This window comes from Loxodonta africana, chromosome 17, assembly GCF_030014295.1.
Source record: "Loxodonta africana isolate mLoxAfr1 chromosome 17, mLoxAfr1.hap2, whole genome shotgun sequence".
Lineage (NCBI taxonomy): Eukaryota > Metazoa > Chordata > Mammalia > Proboscidea > Elephantidae > Loxodonta > Loxodonta africana.
In genome coordinates, this window is record NC_087358.1 from 74402613 (window position 1) to 74423277 (window position 20665).

The 20665-nt window shown below is 42.1% G+C and overlaps 1 protein-coding gene across 1 annotated transcript in view; it reads right to left on the minus strand.

Annotated features, from left to right (window-relative positions):
* NEK5 (NIMA related kinase 5) overlaps positions 1–20665 on the minus strand; it is a 164092-nt gene that overhangs the window by 40932 nt on the left and 102495 nt on the right. Inside the window, exons 19-20 of the mRNA XM_003412576.3 lie at positions 17245–17370; positions 15573–15710 (exon numbers count right to left, since the gene is read on the minus strand). Coding sequence (XP_003412624.2) covers positions 15573–15710; positions 17245–17370 — 264 coding nt within the window. The remainder of the gene's footprint in view (positions 1–15572; positions 15711–17244; positions 17371–20665) is intronic.

Below are 20665 nucleotides of genomic sequence, written 5' to 3' on the forward strand. Positions count from 1 at the left end.
TCGACAGGAGTCCAAAGATAATTAGTACCTCCAAGTCCTTGCAACCAAAAACTTTGGTTGCCCATGGTCCCTCTGCAGAACACATCCACCAGCACATTCTAGGGAAGAGAGACAGGCTTTTCTCAGAGACACTTGGGGATCAGCTCTCAACCCCTTGCCTTGTTCAGACAGTGACCCCTGCTGCAATCAGATACCAGTATATACGCCAATCACCCCTGCCCCTCTAAGGCTGTAGGACAGAGCCTGTACCACACACTTGATGATCAGCTACCTGGAAACCTGAGCTGAATTCATACAAGAAAACTGAATGGACTCTTAGGCTGATATACCTGATAACAGTTCCAGCCAGCTGGCGACCGGAAACCAGAGCTCCAAGGGCAAAAATAATCGAGCTACCTCACTCAAGCAACCCATAGGGGTATACCAAAACAAAACAAAGCGAGAAGCTACAACACAGTAAGCAAGCAGAAACTAATACAATAACTTATAGATGGCTCAGAGAAAACAGTCAATACAAGTCACATAAAGAAACAGACCATGATCGCCTCAACAGGCTCTCAAAACAAAGAATCCAGGGATCTTCTAGATGAAAGTGCATTCCTGGAATTACCAGATGCAGAATACAAAAGTTGAATATACAGAACCCTTCAAGACATCAGGAAGGAAATGAGGCAATACGCAGAACAAGGCAAGGAACACACAGATAAAGCAACTGAAGAAATTAGAAAGATTATGCAGGAACATAACGAAAAGTTTAATAAGCTGGAAAAATCCATAGACAGACAGCAATCAGAAATTCAGAAGATTAACAATAAAATTACACAAGTAGACAACTCAATAGAAACTCAGAGGAGCAGAACTGAGCACATAGAAGCTAGAATTTCTGAACTCAGAGATAAATCACTTGGCACTAATATATTTGAAGAAAAATCAGATAAAAGAGTTTTAAAAACCAAAGAAACCTTCAGAATCATGTGGGACTCTATCAAGAGAAATAACCTACAAGTGATTGGAATACCAGAACAGGGAGAGATAACAGAAAATACAGAGAAAATTGTTGAAGATTTGTTGGCAGAAACTTCCATGATATTGTGAAAGATGAGAAGATATCTATCCAAGATGCTCATCGAACTCCGCATAAGATAGACGTTAAAAGAAAGTCACCAAGACATAGCATAATCAAACTTGCCAAAACCAAAGATAAAGAGAGTATTATAAGAGCAGCAAGGGATAAATGAAAAGTCACCTACAAAGGAGAGCCAATAAGAATAAACTCGGACTACTCGGCAGAAACTATGCAGGCAAGAAGGCAATGGGATGACATATTTAAAAAACTGAAGGAAAAAAATTCCCGACCAAGAATCATATATCCAGCAAAACTGTCCCTTAAATATGAAGGTGAAATTAAGACATTTCCAGGTAAACAGAAGTTTTGGGAATTCATAAAAACCAAACCAAAACTACAAGAAATACTAAAGGGACTTTTTTGGTTAGAAAATCAATAATATCAGGTATCAACCCAAGACTAGAACACTGGACAGAGCAACCAGAAGTCAACCCAGACAGGGAAATCCAAAAAAACAAAGCAAGAGTTAAAAAAAAAAAAAAAAAGCTCAAAACAGGGTAACAGCAATGTTATTATATAAAAGAAGACAACATTAAAACAATAAAGAGGGGCTAAGAAATGGAATCATACACCTTCCATATGGAGAGGAAGATATGGAGATAGAAATAAAAGTTACAGTTAAATTTAGAAAAATAGGTGTAAATAATAAGATAATGACAATGGAGAGGAACTATCCTACTCATCAAAATAAAATTGGCAAAATAATTCTATTATGAAATCATTCTGCATCCCACTTTGAAGTGTGGCGTCTGGGGTCTTAAATGCTAACAAGTGCCCATCTAAGATGCATCAATTGGTCTCAACCCACCTGGATCAAAGGAGAATGAAGAACACCAAGGTCACACGATAACTATGAGCCCAAGAGACAGAAAGGGCGACATGAACCAGAGACTTATATCATCCTGAGACCAGAAGAACTAGATGGTGCCCGGCCACAACCGATGACTGCCCTGACAGGGAACACAACAGAGAACCCCTGAGGGAGCAGGAAATTAATGGAATGCAGACCCCAAATTCTCATAAAAAGACCATACTTAATGGTCTGACTGAGACTAGAGGAATCCCGGCGGTCATGGTCCCCAAACCTTCTGTTGGCCCAGGACAAGAACCATTCCCGAAGACAACTCATCAGACATGGAAGGGACTGGACAATGGGTTGGAGAGAGATGCTGACGAAGAGTGAGCTACTTGTATCAGGTGGACGCTTGAGACTGTGTTGGCATCTCCTATCTGGAGGAGAGATAGGAGGGTAGAGAGGGTTAGAAAACGGCAAAATTGTCATGAAAGGAGAGACTGGAAGGAGGGAGCGGGCTGACTCATTAGGGGGAGAGTAAGTGGGACTATGGAGTAAGGTGTATATACGCTTATATGTGACAGACTGACTTGATTTGTAAACTTTCACTTAAAGCACAATAAAAATTATTTTTAAAAAATGGGCAAAAGATATGAACAGACACTTCACTAAAGAAGACATTCAGGTAGCTAACAGATATATGAGGAAATGTTCACGATCATTAGCCATTAGAGAAATGCAGATCCAAACTCCAATGAGATTTCATCTCACTCCAACAAGGCTGGCATTAATCCAAAAAACACAAAAGAATAAATGTTGGAGAGGCTGTGGAGAGACTGGAACACTTATACACTGCTGGTCGCAATGTCAAATGGTACAACCACTTTGGAAATCCATTTGGCACTTCCTTAAAAAGCTAGAAATAGAACTACCATACAATCCAGCAAGCCCACTCCTTGGAATATATCCTAGAGAAATAAGAGCCTTTACAGGAACAGATATATGCACACCCATGTTTACTGCAGCACTGTTTACAATAGCAAAAAGATGGAGGCAACAAAGGTGCCCATCAACAGATGAATGGATAAATAAATTACGGTATATTCACACAATGGAATACTACGCATTGATAAAGAACAGTGAGGAATCTGTGAAACATTTCATAACATGGAGGAACCTGGAAGGCATTATGCTCAGTGAAATTAGTCAGTTGCAAAACGACAAATATTGTATAAGACCACTATTATAAGAACTTGAGAAATAGTTTAAACTGAGAAGAAAACATTCTTTTGTGGTTATGAGAGGGGGGAGGGAGGAAGGGTGGTAGAGAGGCATTCACTAATTAGATAGTAGAAAAGAACTACTTTAGGTGAAGGGAAAGACAGCACACAATACAGGGGAGGTCAGCACAATTGGACTCAACCAAAACCAAAGTTTCCTGAATAAACTGAACGCTTTGAAGGCCAGCGTAGCAGGGGCAGGGGTCTGGGGACCATGGTTTCAGGGGACATCTAAGTCAATTGGCATAATAATATCTATTAAGAAAACATTGTGCATCCCACTTTGAAGAGTGGCATCTGGGGTCTTAAATGCTAGCAAGCAGTCATCTAGGATGCATGAATTGGTCTCAACCCACCTGGATCAGAGGAGAATGAAGAACACCAAGGACACAAGGAGATTATGAGCCCAAGAGACAGAACAGACCACATGAACCAGAGACTACATCATCCTGAGACCAGAAGAACTAGATGGTGCCCAGCTACAACCAATGACTGCCCTGACAGGGAACACAACAGAGAACCCCTGAGGGAGCAGGAGAGCAGTGGGATACAGACCCCAAATTCTCATAAGACCAGGCTTAATGGTCTGACTGAGACTAGAAGGACCCCGGTGGTCATGGCCCCCAGACCTTCTGTTAGCCCAGGACAGGAACCATTTCCAAAGCCAACTCTTCAGACATGGATTGGACTGGACAATGGGCTGGAGAGGGATGCTGGTAAGGAGTGAGGTTCTTGGATCAGGTGGACATTTGAGGCTATGTTGGCATCTCCTGCCTGGAGGGGAGATGAGAGGGTGGAGGGGGTTGGAAGCTGGCAAAATGGACAGGAAAAGGGAGAGGGGAGGGAGAAAGCGGGCTTTCTCATTGGGGGAGTATAATTCAGAGTGTGTAGCAAGTGTATATGGTTTTTGGGTGAGAGACTGACTTGTAAACTTTCACTTAAAGTACAATAAAAATTAATTAAAAAAAAAAAGAAAGAAAAGACCAAGATGGATGACGGAGGAAACTCTGAAACTTGCTCTTGAACGTCAAGCAGCTAAAGCAAAAGGAAGAACTGATGAAATAAACGAACTGAACAGAAGATTTCAAAGGGCAGCTCGAAAAGACAAAGTATTATAATGACATGTGCAAAGAGGCTGGAAATGGAAAACCAAAAGGAGAGAACACACTCAGCGTTTCTCAACCTGAAAGAACTCAAGAAAAAACTCAAGCCTCAAGTTGCAACAGTGAAGGATTCTATGCGGAAAATATTAAATGATGCAGGAAGCATCAAAAGAAGATGGAAGGAGAGACGGAGCCAAGATGGCGGACTAGGCAGACGCTACCTCGGATCCCTCTTACAACAAAGACACGGAAAAACAAGTGAATCGATCACATACATAACAATCTACGAACCCTGAACAACAAACACAGATTTAGAGACGGAGAACGAACTAATACGGGGAAGCAGCGATTGTTTCCAGAGCCTGAAGCCAGCGTACCAGTCAGGTACAGCACAAGCACAGAGAGCTGCTCCACCCCCCTGAACTAACCCCGGGAGGGGGACCAGCCGGTTCCGCGGGCAGCGTGGGACGCAGCCGGTAGGAGAAGTCCCCGGGAGGCAGTGACTGGTCTTGGAGCAGGAAGAGCAGTGTCCCAGCCGGGGAACCGTCCCGCCGGGATTTGGACTGGACGCAGGTACGGCATAAACACGGAGAGCTGCTCCACCCCCCCTGAACTAACCCCGGGAAGGGGCCCAGCCAGGTCGCGCGGGCGGCGTGGGACGCAGCCACTGGTATTGGAGCGGAGAGAACAGCGTCCCAGCCGGGACACTTGGTCACGGCACAAGCACGGGGAGCTGCTCCACCCATCTGAACTAACCCCGGGAGGAGGCCCAACTGGTTCGGGGAGGCGGCATGGCCACGCGGCTGGAGGGACGAGAAGTCCCCGGGAGGCAGCGACTGATTTTGGAGTCGAGAGTGCACCGTCCCAGTAGGGAAGCCTTGACGCTGGGCGTGGGGCTGGAAGCGGAGGATCTGACCATGACTCCAGCGGCCCAGACCCCCCGGGGGCAATCTCCACACAGCCAGCACACATAGGCAACGCGCCCCGCGGAAATCTCAGATATAATAGTCATTCCAAGCAAGACAAGCAACTCTGGCTATATTCTGAGGTGCTACTCTCCTATCTCTCTGTTCCCTTCCCCACCCTCCCCAGGCAGCTTCATTAACATCCGAATAGCCTGAGCCAGAGGGAGAACTCTGATAGGGATCTGACTGCAGTTTTTTTTTAGCGGATTTTCTGGAAAAACTAGTTTCCCAGTGATGGCTCGGAGACGACAATCCATATCAAACCACTTAAAGAAGCAGACCGTGACAGCTTCTCCAACCCCCCAAACAAAAGATTCAAAATCTTTCCCAAATGAAGATACAATCCTGGAATTATCAGATACAGAATATAAAAAACTAATTTACAGAATGCTTCAAGATATCACAAATGAAATTAGGATAACTGCAGAAAAAGCCAAGGAACACACCGATAAAACTGTTGAAGAACTCAAAAAGATTATTCAAGAACATAGTGGAAAAATTAATAAGTTACAAGAATCCATAGAGAGACAACATGTAGAAATCCAAAAGATTAACAATAAAATTACAGAATTAGACAACGCAATAGGAAGTCAGAGGAGCAGACTCGAGCGATTAGAATGCAGACTGGGACATCTGGAGGACCAGGGAATCAACACCAACATAGCTGAAAAAAAATCAGATAAAAGAATTAAAAAAAAATGAAGAAACACTAAGAATTATGTGGGACTCTATCAAGAAGGATAACCTGCGGGTGTTTGGAGTCCCAGAACAGGGAGGGGGGACAGGAAACACAGAGAAAATAGTTGAAGAACTCCTGACAGAAAACTTCCCTGACATCATGAAAGACGAAAGGATATCTATCCAAGATGCTCATCGAACCCCATTTAAGATTGATCCAAAAAGAAAAACACCAAGACATATTATCATCAAACTTGCCAAAACCAAAGATAAACAGAAAATTTTAAAAGCAGCCAGGGAGAAAAGAAAGGTTTCCTTCAAGGGAGAATCAATAAGAATAAGTTCAGACTACTCAGCAGAAACCATGCAGGCAAGAAGGGAATGGGACGACATATACAGAACACTGAAGGAGAAAAACTGCCAGCCAAGGATCATATATCCAGCAAAACTCTCTCTGAAATATGAAGGCGAAATTAAGATATTTACAGACAAACACAAGTTTAGAGAATTTGCAAAAACCAAACCAAAGCTACAAGAAATACTAAAGGATATTGTTTGGTCAGAGAACCAATAATATCAGATATCAGCACAACACAAGGTCACAAAACAGAACGTCCTGATATCAACTCAAATAGGGAAATCACAAAAACAAACAAATTAAGATTAATTAAAAAAAAATACACATAACAGGGAATCATGGAAGTCAATAGGTAAAAGATCACAATAATCAAAAAGAGGGACTAAACACAGGAGGCATTGAACTGCCATATGGAGAGTGATACAAGGCGATATAGAACAATACAAGTTAGGTGTTTACTTAGAAAAATAGGGGAAAATAATAAGGTAACCACAAAAAGGTATAACAACTCTATAACTCAAGATAAAAGCCAAGAAAAACGTAACGACTCAACTAACATAAAGTCAAACACTATGAAAATGAGGATCTCACAATTTACTAAGAAAAACGCCTCAGCACAAAAAAGTATGTGGAAAAATGAAATTGTCAACAACACACATAAAAAGGCATCAAAATGACAACACTAAACACTTACTTATCTATAATTACCCTGAATGTAAATGGACTAAATGCACCAATAAAGAGACAGAGAGTCACAGACTGGATAAAGAAACACGATCCATCTATATGCTGCCTACAAGAGACACACCTTAGACTTAGAGACACAAACAAACTAAAACTCAAAGGATGGAAAAAAGTATATCAAGCAAACAATAAGCAAAAAAGAAGAGGAGTAGCAATATTAATTTCTGACAAAATAGACTTTAGACTTAAATCCACCACAAAGGATAAAGAAGGACACTATATAATGATAAAAGGGACAATTGATCAGGAAGACATAACCATATTAAATATATATGCACCCAATGACAGGGCTGCAAGATACATAAATCAAATTTTAACAGAATTGAAAAGCGAGATAGATACCTCCACAATTATAGTAGGAGACTTCAACACACCACTTTTGGAGAAGGACAGGACATCCAGTAAGAAGCTCAATAGAGACACGGAAGATCTAATTACAACAATCAACCAACTTGACCTCATTGACTTATACAGAACTCTCCACCCAACTGCTGCAAAGTATACTTTTTTTTCTAGCGCACATGGAACATTCTCTAGAATAGACCAAAGGTCATAAAACAAACCTTTGCAGAGTCCAAAACATCGAAATATTACAAAGCATCTTCTCAGACCACAAGGCAATAAAACTAGAGATCAATAACAGAAAAACTAGGGAAAAGAAATCAAATACTTGGAAAATGAACAATACCCGCCTGAAAAAAGACTGGGTTATAGAAGACATCAAGGAGGGAATAAGGAAATTCATAGAAAGCAACGAGAATGAAAATACTTCCTATCAAAACCTCTGGGACACAGCAAAAGCAGTGCTCAGAGGCCAATTTATATCGATAAATGCACACACACAAAAAGAAGAAAGAGCCAAAATCAGAGAACTGTCCCGACAACTTGAACAAATAGAAACTGAGCAACAAAAGAAACCATCATAAAATGAAAGCTTCAAAGGTCAGCGAAGCAGGGGCTGGGGTCTGGGGAACTTGGTTTGAGAGGACTTCTAAGTCAATGGGCAAAACAATTCTATTATGAAAACACTCTGCATCCCACTTTGAATTGTGGCGCCTGGGGTCCTAAATGCCAACAAGCGGCCATCTAAAATACATTAATTGGTCTCAACCCATCTGGAGCAAAGGCAAAGGAAGAACACCAAGGTCACACGACAACTAAGAACCCAAGAGACAGAAAGGGCCATATGAACCAGAGACCTACATTATCCTGAGACCAGAAGAACTAGTTGGTGCCCAGCCACAATCGATGTCTGTCCTGTCAGGGAGCACAACAGACAACTCCTGAGGGAGCAGGAGACCAATGGGATACAGACCCCAAATTCTCACTAAAAGACCACACCTAATGGTATGATTGTGACTAGAGGAATCCCAGAGACAATGCTCCCCAGAACTTCTGATGGCACAGGACAGGAACCATCCCCGAAGACAAAGCATCAGGCATGAAAAGGACTGGTCAGTGGGGGGGAGAGAGATGCTGATGAAGAGTGAGCTAATTAAATCAGGTGGACGCGGGAGAGTGTGTAGGCAACTCTTGACTGGAGGGGGGATGGGAAGATAGAGAGAGAGGGAAGATGGCAAAATTGGCACGAAACGAGAGACTGTAAGGGCTGACTCAATAGGGGGAGAGCAAGTGGGAGAAGGGAGTAAGATGTATGTAAACCTACATGTGACAGACTGATTGGAATGGTAAATGTTCACTTGAAGCTTAATAAAAATTAAAAAAAAAAAGAATCCATCAGGCTCCAGAAGACAACAAATAATAAAAATTAGAGCTGAACTAAATGAATTAGAGAACAGAAAAACAATTGAAAGAATTAACAAAGCCAAAAGCTGGTTCTTTGAAAAAATTAACAAAATTGATAAACCATTGGCTAGACTGACTAAAGAAATACAGGAAAGGAAACAAATAACCCGAATAAGAAACGAGAAGGACCACATCACAACAGAACCAAATGAAATTAAAAGAATCATTTCAGATTATTATGAAAAATTGTACTCTAACAAATTTGAAAACCTAGAAGAAATGGATGAATTCCTGGAAAAACACTACCTACCTAAACTAACACATTCAGAAGTAGAACAACTAAATAGACCCATAACAAAAAAAGAGATTGAAATGGTAATCAAAAAACTCCCAACAAAAAAAAGCCCTGGCCCGGACGGCTTCACTGCAGAGTTCTACCAAACTTTCAGAGAAGAGTTAACACCACTACTTCTGAAGGTATTCCAAAGCATAGAAAATGACGGAATACTACCCAACTCATTCTATGAAGCTACCATCTCCCTGATATCAAAACCAGGTAAAGACATTACAAAAAAAGAAAATTATAGACCTATATCCCTCATGAACATTGACGCAAAAATCCTCAACAAAATTCTAGCCAATAGAATCCAACAACACATCAAAAAAATAATTCACCCTGATCAAGTGGGATTTATACCAGGTATGCAAGGCTGGTTTAATATCAGAAAAACCATTAATGTAATCCATCACATAAATAAAACAAAAGACAAAAACCACATGATCTTATCAATTGATGCAGAAAAGGCATTTGACAAAGTCCAACACCCATTTATGATAAAAACTCTTACCAAAATAGGAATTGAAGGAAAATTCCTCAACATAATAAAGGGCATCTATGCAAAGCCAACAGCCAATATCACTCTAAATGGAGAGAACCTGAAAGCATTTCCCTTGAGAACGGGAACCAGACAAGGATGCCCTTTATCACCGCTCTTATTCAACATCGTGCTGGAAGTCCTAGCCAGGGCAATTAGGCTAGACAAAGAAATAAAAGGTATCTGGATTGGCAAGGAAGAAGTAAAGTTATCACTATTTGCAGATGACATGATTATATACACAGAAAACCCTAAGGAATCCTGCAGAAAACTACTGAAACTAATAGAAGAGTTTGGCAGAGTCTCAGGTTACAAAATAAACATACAAAAATCACTTGGATTCCTCTACATCAACAAAAAGAACACCGAAGAGGAAATAACCAAATCAATACCATTCACAGTAGCCCCCAAGAAGATAAGATACTTAGGAATAAATCTTACCAAGGATGTAAAATACCTATACAAAGAAAACTACAAAGCTCTACTACAAGAAATTCAAAAGGACATACTTAAGTGGAAAAACATACCCTGCTCATGGATAGGAAGACTTAACATAGTAAAAATGTCTATTCTACCAAAAGCCATCTACACATTTAACACACTTCCGATCCAAATTCCAATGTCATATTTTAAGGGGATAGAGAAACAAATCACCAATTTCATATGGAAGGGAAAGAAGCCCCGGATAAGCAAAGCACTACTGAAAAAGAAGAAGAAAGTGAGAGGCCTCACTTTACCTGACTTCAGAACCTATTATACAGCCACAGTAGTCAAAACAGCCTGGTACTGGTACAACAGCAGGCACATAGACCAATGGAAAAGAATTGAGAACCCAGACATAGATCCATCCACATATGAGCAGCTGATATTTGACAAAGGACCAGTGTCAATTAATTGGGGAAAAGATAGCCTTTTTAACAAATGGTGCTGGCATAACTGGATATCCATTTGCAAAAAAATGAAACAGGACCCATACCTCACACCATGCACAAAAACTAACTCCAAGTGGATCAAAGACCTAAACATAAAGACTAAAACAATAAAGATCATGGAAGAAAAAATTGGGACAATCCTAGGAGCCCTAATACAAGGTATAAACAGAATACAAAACATTACCAAAAATGATGAAGAGAAACCCGATAACTGGGAGCTCCTAAAAATCAAACACCTATGCTCATCTAAAGACTTCTCCAAAAGAGTAAAAAGACCACCTACAGATTGGGAAAGAATTTTCAGCTATGACATCTCCGACCAGCACCTGATCTCTAAAATCTACATGATTCTGTCAAAACTCAACCACAAAAAGACAAACAACCCAATCAAGAAGTGGGCAAAGGATATGAACACACATTTCACTAAAGAAGATATTCAGGCAGCCAACAGATACATGAGAAAATGCTCTCGATCATTAGCCATTAGAGAAATGCAAATTAAAACTACGATGAGATTTCATCTCACACCAGCAAGGCTGGCATTAATCCAAAAAACACAAAATAATAAATGTTGGAGAGGCTGCAGAGAGATTGGAACTCTCATACACTGCTGGTGGGAATGTAAAATGGTACAACCACTTTGGAAATCTATCTGGCGTTATCTTAAACAGTTAGAAATAGAACTACCATACAACCCAGAAATCCCACTCCTCGGAATATACCCTAGAGATACAAGAGCCTTCATACAAACAGATATATGCACACCCATGTTTATTGCAGCTCTGTTTACAATAGCAAAAAGTTGGAAGCAACCAAGGTGTCCATCAACGGATGAATGGGTAAATAAATTGTGGTATATTCACACAATGGAATACTACGCATCGATAAAGAACAGTGACGAATCTCTGAAACATTTCATAACATGGAGGAACCTGGAAGGCATTATGCTGAGCAAAATTAGTCAGAGGGAAAAGGACAAATATTGTATAAGACCACTACTATAAAATCTTGAGAAATAGTAAACCTGAGAAGAACACATACTTTTGTGGTTACGAGGCGGGGAGGGAGGGAGGCTGGGAGAGGGTTTTTTATTGATTAATCAGTAGATAAGAACTGCTTTAGGTGAAGGGAAAGACAACACTCAATACATGGAAGGTCAGCTCAATTGGACTGGACCAAAAGCAAAGAAGTTTCCGGGATAAAATGAATGCTTCAAAGGTCAGCGGAGCAAGCGCGAGGGTCTAGGGAACGTGGTTTGCGGGGACTTCTAAGTCAATTGGCAAAATAATTCTATTATGAAATCATTCTGCATCCCACTTTGAAGTGTGGCGTCTGGGGTCTTAAATGCTAACAAGCGGCCATCTAAGATGCATCAATTGGTCTCAACCCACCTGGAGCAAAGGAAAATGAAGAACACCAAGGACACACGACAACTAAGAGCCCAAGAGACAGAAAGGGCCACATGAACCAGAGACCTACATCATCCTGAGACCAGAAGAACTAGTTGGTGCCCGGCCACAATCGATGACTGCCCTGACAGGGAGCACAGCAGAGGACCCCTGAGGGAGCAGGAGATCAGTGGGATACAGACCCCAAATTCTCATAAAAAGACCAAACTTAATGGTCTGACTGAGACTGGAGGAATCCCGGCGGCCACGCTCCCCAGACCTTCTGTTGGCACAGGACAGGAACCATTCCCGAAGACAACTCATCAGACATGAAAGGGACTGGTCAGCGGGTGGGAGAGAGACGCTGATGAAGAGTGAGCTAATTATATCAGGTGGACACTTGAGATTGTGTTGGCAACTCTTGTCTGGAGGGGGGATGGGAGGATAGAGAGAGAGGGAAGCCGGCAAAATTGTCAAGAAAGGAGAGACTGAAAGCGCTGACTCAAGAGGGGGAGAGCAAGTGGGAGTAGGGAGTGAGATGTATGTAAACTTATATGTGACAGACTGATTGGATTTGTGAACGTTCACTTGAAGCTTAATAAAAGTTATAAAAAAAAAAAAAAAAGAAGAAGATGGAAGGAATACACAGAGTCATTATACCAAAAAGAATTAGTCGATGGTCAACCATTTCAAGAGGTACCATATGATCAGGAACCGATGGTACTGAAGAAAGAAGTCCAAGCTGCTCTGAAGGCATTGGTGAAAAACAAGGCTCCAGGAATTGATGGAATATCAATTGAGATGTTTCAACAAACGGATGCAGCGCTGGAGGTGCTCACGCATCTATGCCAAGAAATATGGAAGACAGCTTCCTGGCCAGCTGACTGGAAGAGATCCATATTTATGTCTATTCCCAAGAAAGCTGATCAAACCGAATGTGGAAATTAGAGAACAATATCACAGGCAAGCAAAATTTTGCTGAAGATCATTCAAACCGGCTGTAGCAGAATATTGACAGGGAACTGCCAGAAATTCAGGCTGGTTTCAGAAGAGGACATGGAACCAGGGATATCATTGCTGATGTCAGATGGATCCTGGCTGAAAGCAGAGAATACCAGAAGGATGTTTACCTGTGTTTTATAGACTATGTAAAGGCATTCCACTGTGTGGATCATAACAAACTATGGATAACACTGCGAAGAATGGGAATTCCAGAACACTTAATTGTGCTTAGGAGGAACCTTTCCACAGATCAAGAGGCAGTTGTTCAGACAGAACAAGGGGATACTGCATGGTTTAAAGTCAAGAAAGGTGTGTGCCAGGGTTGTATTCTTTCATCATACCTATTCAATCTGTATGCTGAGCAAATAATCCAAGAAGCTGGACTACATGAAGAAGAACGGGGCATCAGGATTGGAGGAAGACTCATTAACAACCTGCGTTATGCAGATGACACAACCTTGCTTGCTGAAAGTGAAGAGGGCTTGAAGCACTTACCAAGGAAGATCAAAGACCACAGCCTTCAGTATGGGTTGCACCTCAACATAAAGAAAACAAAAATCCTCACAACTGGACCACTGAACAACATCATGATAAACGGAGAAAAGACTGAAGTTGTCAAGGATTTCATTTTACTTGGATCCACAATCAACAGCCATGGAAGCAGCTGTCAAGAAATCAAAAGATGCATTGCACTGGGCAAATCTGCTGCAAAGGACCTCTTTAAAGTGTTGAAGAGCAAAGATGTCACCCTGAAGACTAAGGTGCACCTGACCCAAGCCATGGTATTTTCAATCGCATCATATGCATGTGAAAGCTGGACAATGAATAAGGAAGACCAAAGAAGAATTGATGCCTTTGAATTGTGGCGTTGGCGAAGAATATTGAATATACCATGGACTGCCAAAAGAATGAACAAATCTGTCTTGGAAGTAGTGCGGCCAGAATGCTCCTTAGAGGCAAGGATGGCGAGACTGCGTCTTACTTACTTTGGACATGTTGTCCGGAGGGATCAGTCCCTGGAGAAGGACATCATGCTTGGTAGAGTACAGGGTCAGCGGAAAAGAGGAAGACCCTCAACGAGGTGGATTGACACAGTGGCTGCAACAATGAGCTCAAGCATAACAACAATTGTAAGGATGGCGCAGGACCGGGCAGTCTTTCATTCTGTTGTGCATAGGGTCGCTATGAGTTGGAACCGACTGGACAGCACCGAACAACAACAACAGTGGTGCTGTGGTGGCCAGGGTGGGAGTAGCCATCCCGTCTTCATAGTACTTAGACCTGGGTCCTCCAAGAATCTGGGTTTTATTGTGCGGGCAAAGGGGAATCCTTCCGTGGAGTTTTAAACAGCGAAGAGACTTGATCTGTTGTTGTGGGAGAATCATTTACCAGGGGTGCAGAGGGTGGACTGAAGAGAAGAAAGGATGATTAGAGCTAAGAAGTAAGAGTGCTGCTGGGATAGATAAGGGGGTGAGTCCAGCAACGGGGCAGAGGCGGCAGGTTACAATAGCGAGTGTCTGAGCTTTGCCCTGGATTCCACCTTTGGGTGAAAGTCTGTTTCTAATCCCACTTACTAAATAAACTGCCTGTACGCCTGATGTAAAATTGTCCGTGTGAAAAGACAGTATGCCCATGAATTAACGTATTCAGCATGATAAATCCAAAGCATTTCCTGTGACCCTTTCCAAGAACCACAAAAGCAAAAGCAAGAGCCACCAAGTGTGGGCACCTTGGGGTCTAGAAAGATGGGCGTGACTCCTCCTGCCTGGCCTGGGGCCACAGTCCTTGGCTTCCCAGGCCAGCCCTGCCCAAAGGTTTCTCCTCACAGCCCGCACCAGCCCCACCTCCCTTAGAGACAATGCTTGTCCCTGCTTTGAGCCAGCCCTTATCACCAAGAAGAGCAGACAATTACTGCAAATTGCGGTTTGGTTACTGTTGTTGTTAGCTGCCCCTGCGTCGGCCCTAGACTCATGGTAATCCCATGCACAATGCAACTAAACACTGCCTAGTCCTGTGCCACCCCCATGATCATTGTGGATTGAACTGTTGTCATCCATAGGATTTTCATTGATTGATTTCAGAAGTAGGTTGCCAGGCCTTTCTTCTAGCCTATCTTAGTCTGGAAGCTCAGATGAAACCCAGTCAGCATCACAGCAACACGCAAGCCCAACAGATGGGTGGTGGCTGCACGTGAGATGCATTTGCTGGAAATCAAACCCAGGTCTCCTGCATGGGAGTGGAGAATCCTACCACTGAACCTTCGTAGCAGTGAAAAGAGAAGCTCGAATGCACTTTTTGCTCTTTCTCTTTTTTTGTTTAAAAAAACAGTGGTCTAACTGAGACAAGTAATAATACCAAAGGATTTCATACACTCAGGGAGTGTGGCCCCTCCTAGAGCTGCTGGATTCTAATCAGTTTCTGTAAATATTACAGCCTTGGAAGCCCTGTGGGGCAGTTCTACTCTGTCCTATAGGGTCGCTGAGTCACAATTGACTCAATGGCAATGAGTTTTCTGCATTTACAAGTCTTTCTGACAAAATTCCTCAGGGGATTGATTTTATTCTTAAAAATAAACTACATACCACATTCTCCTTTGTTTGCAGAAGATGAGCTAATCATCAGGTGTGCTCCTGCCAAGACATTCATTAAGGTCCCTGGTGCTTCGTGCCTCCATTGCTTCCTACTTCCCGGAACACCTTGTATCACCATAGCTTGGCCATCTGAAGAGGAAACCGTGTTAGCAAATGAAAGGACAATTTTTCATTGGAACTTTTATAAAATCACAGGGTATTAGAACCTTGGAGGTAACCTAAGTCCACCCCTTCATTTGGAAACTGACTGATTGTCATGTAACTGATAGGTAGCAGAGTCAATTTTTGCTTTGTAACTGACTTCTGGCGTGTTAAAATTTCTATTCTATCTGCTAATTTTAATCAGATTTCTTATTGTCTCATTGACTTAGAATAAATTAAATTGTATTACTTTTGCAAACTCTTTCTTTCTTGGAAGTTTGATGACTTCAGCACTTTATAACAGTGTAAATATAAGTCAAGTCTATTCATACACTTATAGCTACTAATTTCGGTGATACACATAGATAACCACCGTGCAACCAGGGCCCCTTTACATATCTTAGTTCTTTGTAACACAGGCAGAAATTTTAGCTCTGTCCCCAGCCGCACGTTACCAAGAGGAACACAGGGAGTCAGTAATGACAAGCTTCACCACCCGTCCAGGTGATAATTATCAGGGGGTTCTCATGAAACCTCTTCCGAGGAAGGGCTGTGCCAGAAGCTCCAAATGTAAATGGAGGAACTTAGGTTGGAAATATCACATACGAAACACTCCTAACATCTAAATAGCACATTGGTTTACCCATGACTTTATGCATATCTGCATGTTGATATGCACTTTTGTTTTGCATTGTGAACTCTAAATCTTACAAGATAACCATTAAATTTACTCCAGTTACAGTGATGAAATAACCAACACTCCAAGCAGCTGCAAGGCAGTCACTGCGCCAGCACCAGAGGGTTAATCAAGCCTGCTGCCCTCCTGTCTACGTCTTCTCCCAGCTGGCAGGAAGGTGGTGTTATGGGTTGGGTTGTGTCCCCCCAAAATATGGATTGAAATCCTAGCCCCTATACCTGTGAATGTGATCCTGTTTGGAAATAGGGTCTCTTCGTTATGTTAACTAGGCCATACCAGGGTAGGATAAGTCCTCCTAATCACTTCTGAGTTATAAAAGGAACAGAATAGACACTGAGACACATACACAGGCGAAGACAAACACCAGGTAAGGACCTTGAACAAGCTGAGGAAAAACAAAGAATCAAGGCATGCCCGGGGCTACAGACAAGGCAGGAACGGCCAAGACAGGGAAAGACATGGCCGAGACCTTGATTTGGGCTTTTAGCCTTCAGGACTGTGAGAAAATAAATGTCTGCTTTTTAAAGCCCCCCGACGGTGGTATGTGTATTACAGCAGCACTAGGTAGCTGAGACAGGCAGGGTCCTGGATTTTTCCCCCTTATTCTCATAGCTAGGACAGTCTATTGCGGTAGTTTGCAGGCCAGCCTCTCTGGAGGCAGGGGAGAGACAAAACATCATCTTTGAAAGGTATCTGATTCAAAATCCATAGAGGTTGTACTGAAAAGTAAGAGCTATCCTGTCAAAGTAGGCACTAGCACACTGCTGTCCCGGGGGCCTGGATCTTCCCCGGCTGATGACTTACGCAAACCGATCATAGCTTCACCTGCCGACTCACTGGAGCAGGTGGGGGTGACATCGGCCGCCGCCATCACTCGCAGCAGGGTCTGCGGAGCCCCAGCACCCCAACGTCTCCTGTTTCCTGCAGAGGCAGCTTCCTGAGTGAACAGCTCTGAGTGTAATAGCTCATTAGTCAAAAGCACTAGTGAGACCAATGCGCCACAGTTCTTAGGAAACGGGGCGGGCGGGGGCAGCCCACCAGCTGGGCCTCGGCAAGGAAGCTCCCACCCTCATTCTGACACAGACTGAGCTGAGAAGGCTGAAGGTATAAGCAGGTTCCAAACAGTTTCACTGCCATCATTAACATTTACTGACCAGCCAGTACATCTAAATGTCAAAGAAATCATAGTGACACAAATGGGAACGTCCCTGAAGCACCAAATGGGATCATTTACTTCAGTCTATTTTCATGGGAGTGCAATCTGTTTCTTATTTAAAAGGTCACTTCTATTGTTTTTTTTTCTTTCTTTATTACTATATTTTCATCACAAGAAATTTGGAAATCAGATAATCAAAGAAAATAAAAATCACCCATAATCCTACCAAGCAGAGACTATTAAAATTCCCATTTTCCCCTTGCATATGGTTTTTTGCTTTGTTTTGAAATCAAATGGTACTGCATACTACCTAGCCTTTCAGAACTTGCTTTTTCAACTAGCAATATATCATCTTGAGATTGCTGAATATTCTTTTTATATAAGCATTTTAAAACCTGTGTATTTCATCCACATATTATAATTTATTTAACTAATTCCTTTCTGCTGGATTTTTAGGGTGCCAGTGATTTTTCACTATTATAAATAATACTATAATGGACTCATGTGTAGCTAAATTTTCATGGGCATTTATGATTATTTACTCCAGATAAATTACTGAAAATGACACTTTTAGCAGGAGAAAAGTGGGGTGTGGAACTCTAATCCATGTAAAAAGACGAGACTTAGCGTTCTTACTGAGACTAGAGGAACCTCAGAAGACATGGCCCCCGGACCCCCTGTTAACCCAGAACTAAAACCATTCCCAAAACCAACTCTTCAGACAAAGACTAGACTGAACTATAAAACACAAAATAATACTCGTGAAGAGTGTGCTTTTTAGTTCAAGTAGATAAAAAAAAAAAAATACATGAGACTAAATGGGCAGCTCCCGTCTGGAGGCAGGATGAGAAGGCAGAAAGGGACAGCAGCTGGTTGGATGGACTCGGGAAACCCAGGGTGGTTAAGTGGGAGTGTGCTGTCACATTACAGGAATTCCAAGTAGGGTCACATAACAATATCTGTATAAATTTTTGTATGAGAAATTAACTTCAGCTGTAAAGCACAATTAAAAAAATAATAAAAAAGAAAGTGACACCTTTAGAGGCTAGTAGCATTTGCTTTACCAAAGCTTTTTATTGTTAGTCAAATCTATTTCTGATTTCCAAAAAAAAAACCAAACTCACTGCTGTTGAGTAGATTCCGACTCATAGTGACCCTACAGGACAGAGTAGAACTGCCTCATAGAGTTTCCAAGGAGCGCCTGGCGGATTTGAACTGCTGACCTCTTGGTTAGCAGCCATAGCACTAAACCACCATGCCAGCAGGGTTTCCATTTCCGATTTAGTCTGTGATTATTTTCCATGTATTTTGAATACCTAGTTCTTCCCTACGCAAAAATTACTTTTACTTGTTTTATAGCCCAAATCCCATTGCCATCAAGTCAATTCTGACTCACAGCAACCCTACAGGACAGAGTAGAACTGCCTCCATAGGGTTTCTAAGGTTGAAATTTTTTGGAAACAGACAGCCATATCTTTCTCCTACGGAGTATCTGGTGAGTTGGAACCACCGAGCTTTCAGTTAGCAGCTAAGCGCTTTAACCATGGCACCACCAGTGCTTCTTCCTTGCTTTATAAGCTCATTTAAAAATAAACTCTTCAATTCTTTTGGAATTTGTTTTGTTGTACCATACCATGTTTTTGTTGTTAACTGTGGGCGAGTCCGCCCCGGATTTGTCGCGCCCCGTGTGTTACAGAGTAAAGCTGTTCCACAGTGTTTTCTTGGATGTAATCTTTTAGGGAAGCAGATCGCCAGGCCTCTTCTTGCTTACATCCACCGGGTGGGTTCCAGCTGCCAGCATTTCAGTTAGCAGCCGGTTGCAAACCGCTTGTGCCACCCAGGGTCCTTGTATATGCTATGTAGGGCCTAATTCCACATTTTTCTTGAAATCGTTAACCAACTGGCCCATCAGCATTTATGTGAATAATCCTTCCTTTCGCAGTGACTATGGTGTCACTTTCAGCATACACTGAATTATGATACATAGTAGGTCTGCTCCTAAACGCTCTCTCCCACTGCTCTGTCTATTCTGGTGCTAGTCTCACATTGTTTTAATGACTATACATTTATATAATAACTTTGATATCTGGAAGGGTAAATGCCCCTTTTCTTTTTCAAACTTACTTGGCTACTTAAGAATCGCTCAGCCAAGATCCCCACCACATCCCCCCGCTCAAAAAAAAATTCTATTGTGGTTTTGATTGAAATCCGTATGTTCCATTTACTTAAGTGGCTTTTAAATATTTTGGTAAAGTTTTATAGTTTTCTTCACATGTCCTGCATAATTTCTGTAAAGTTTATTCCTAAGTACTACACACACACACACACAAAGTTGTTACTATAAATGAGATCTGAAGATCAATTGGGGAAAATATTTGCAATAAATATTAGAGGAAAATATTTCATTTAAATGAGTCTTATTAAAAAAAAACCAACAGAAAATGAACACATAACTCACAAGAAATATATAAACGGTCAATAATGTGAATAATAATTATAGAAATGCAAATTAAAGTGAGAGGCCATTTTTAGTTTCAAATTGATGAAGACATCTTGTTTTTGCCTATCTTAAAAAAGGCAGCTAAGAAATAAGGGAGCTGTGTTTTCTGAGGCCTTCAACCCACTCTCTGCTCTTCCCAGCCAAGCTTATGCAAAGAACAGCGTACACTCTCCACGCCGAACACAAGCTCCAGGCTACACAGGGCTGGGCAGAGGCCCTATAAAGCCAGTTGCCATGGAGTTGCCTCCCACTCACGGTGACCCCATGTGTGCCAGAGCAGAACTGTGCTCCACAGGGTTTAGATGGCTGATTTCTCAGAAGTAGATCACCAGGTCTTTCTTCAGAGGCACCTCTGGGTAGACTTGAACCTCCAACCTTTTAGTCAGCAGCCAAATATGTGGTACTCAGAGCTCTAAACTAGTGATGGTACGAACGAAAAAGAGGAGGAAGACTCCAGGGACACTTTGGAGAAGAGACCACCCTGGGTAGGCAGCACGAACCGTCAGGATGGTGAGGGTGTTAACCAGGACGAAGGCCCACAGGATGGGAAGCAAGTTGGGAGGGAAGATTTAGTTGATTTTACAACATGC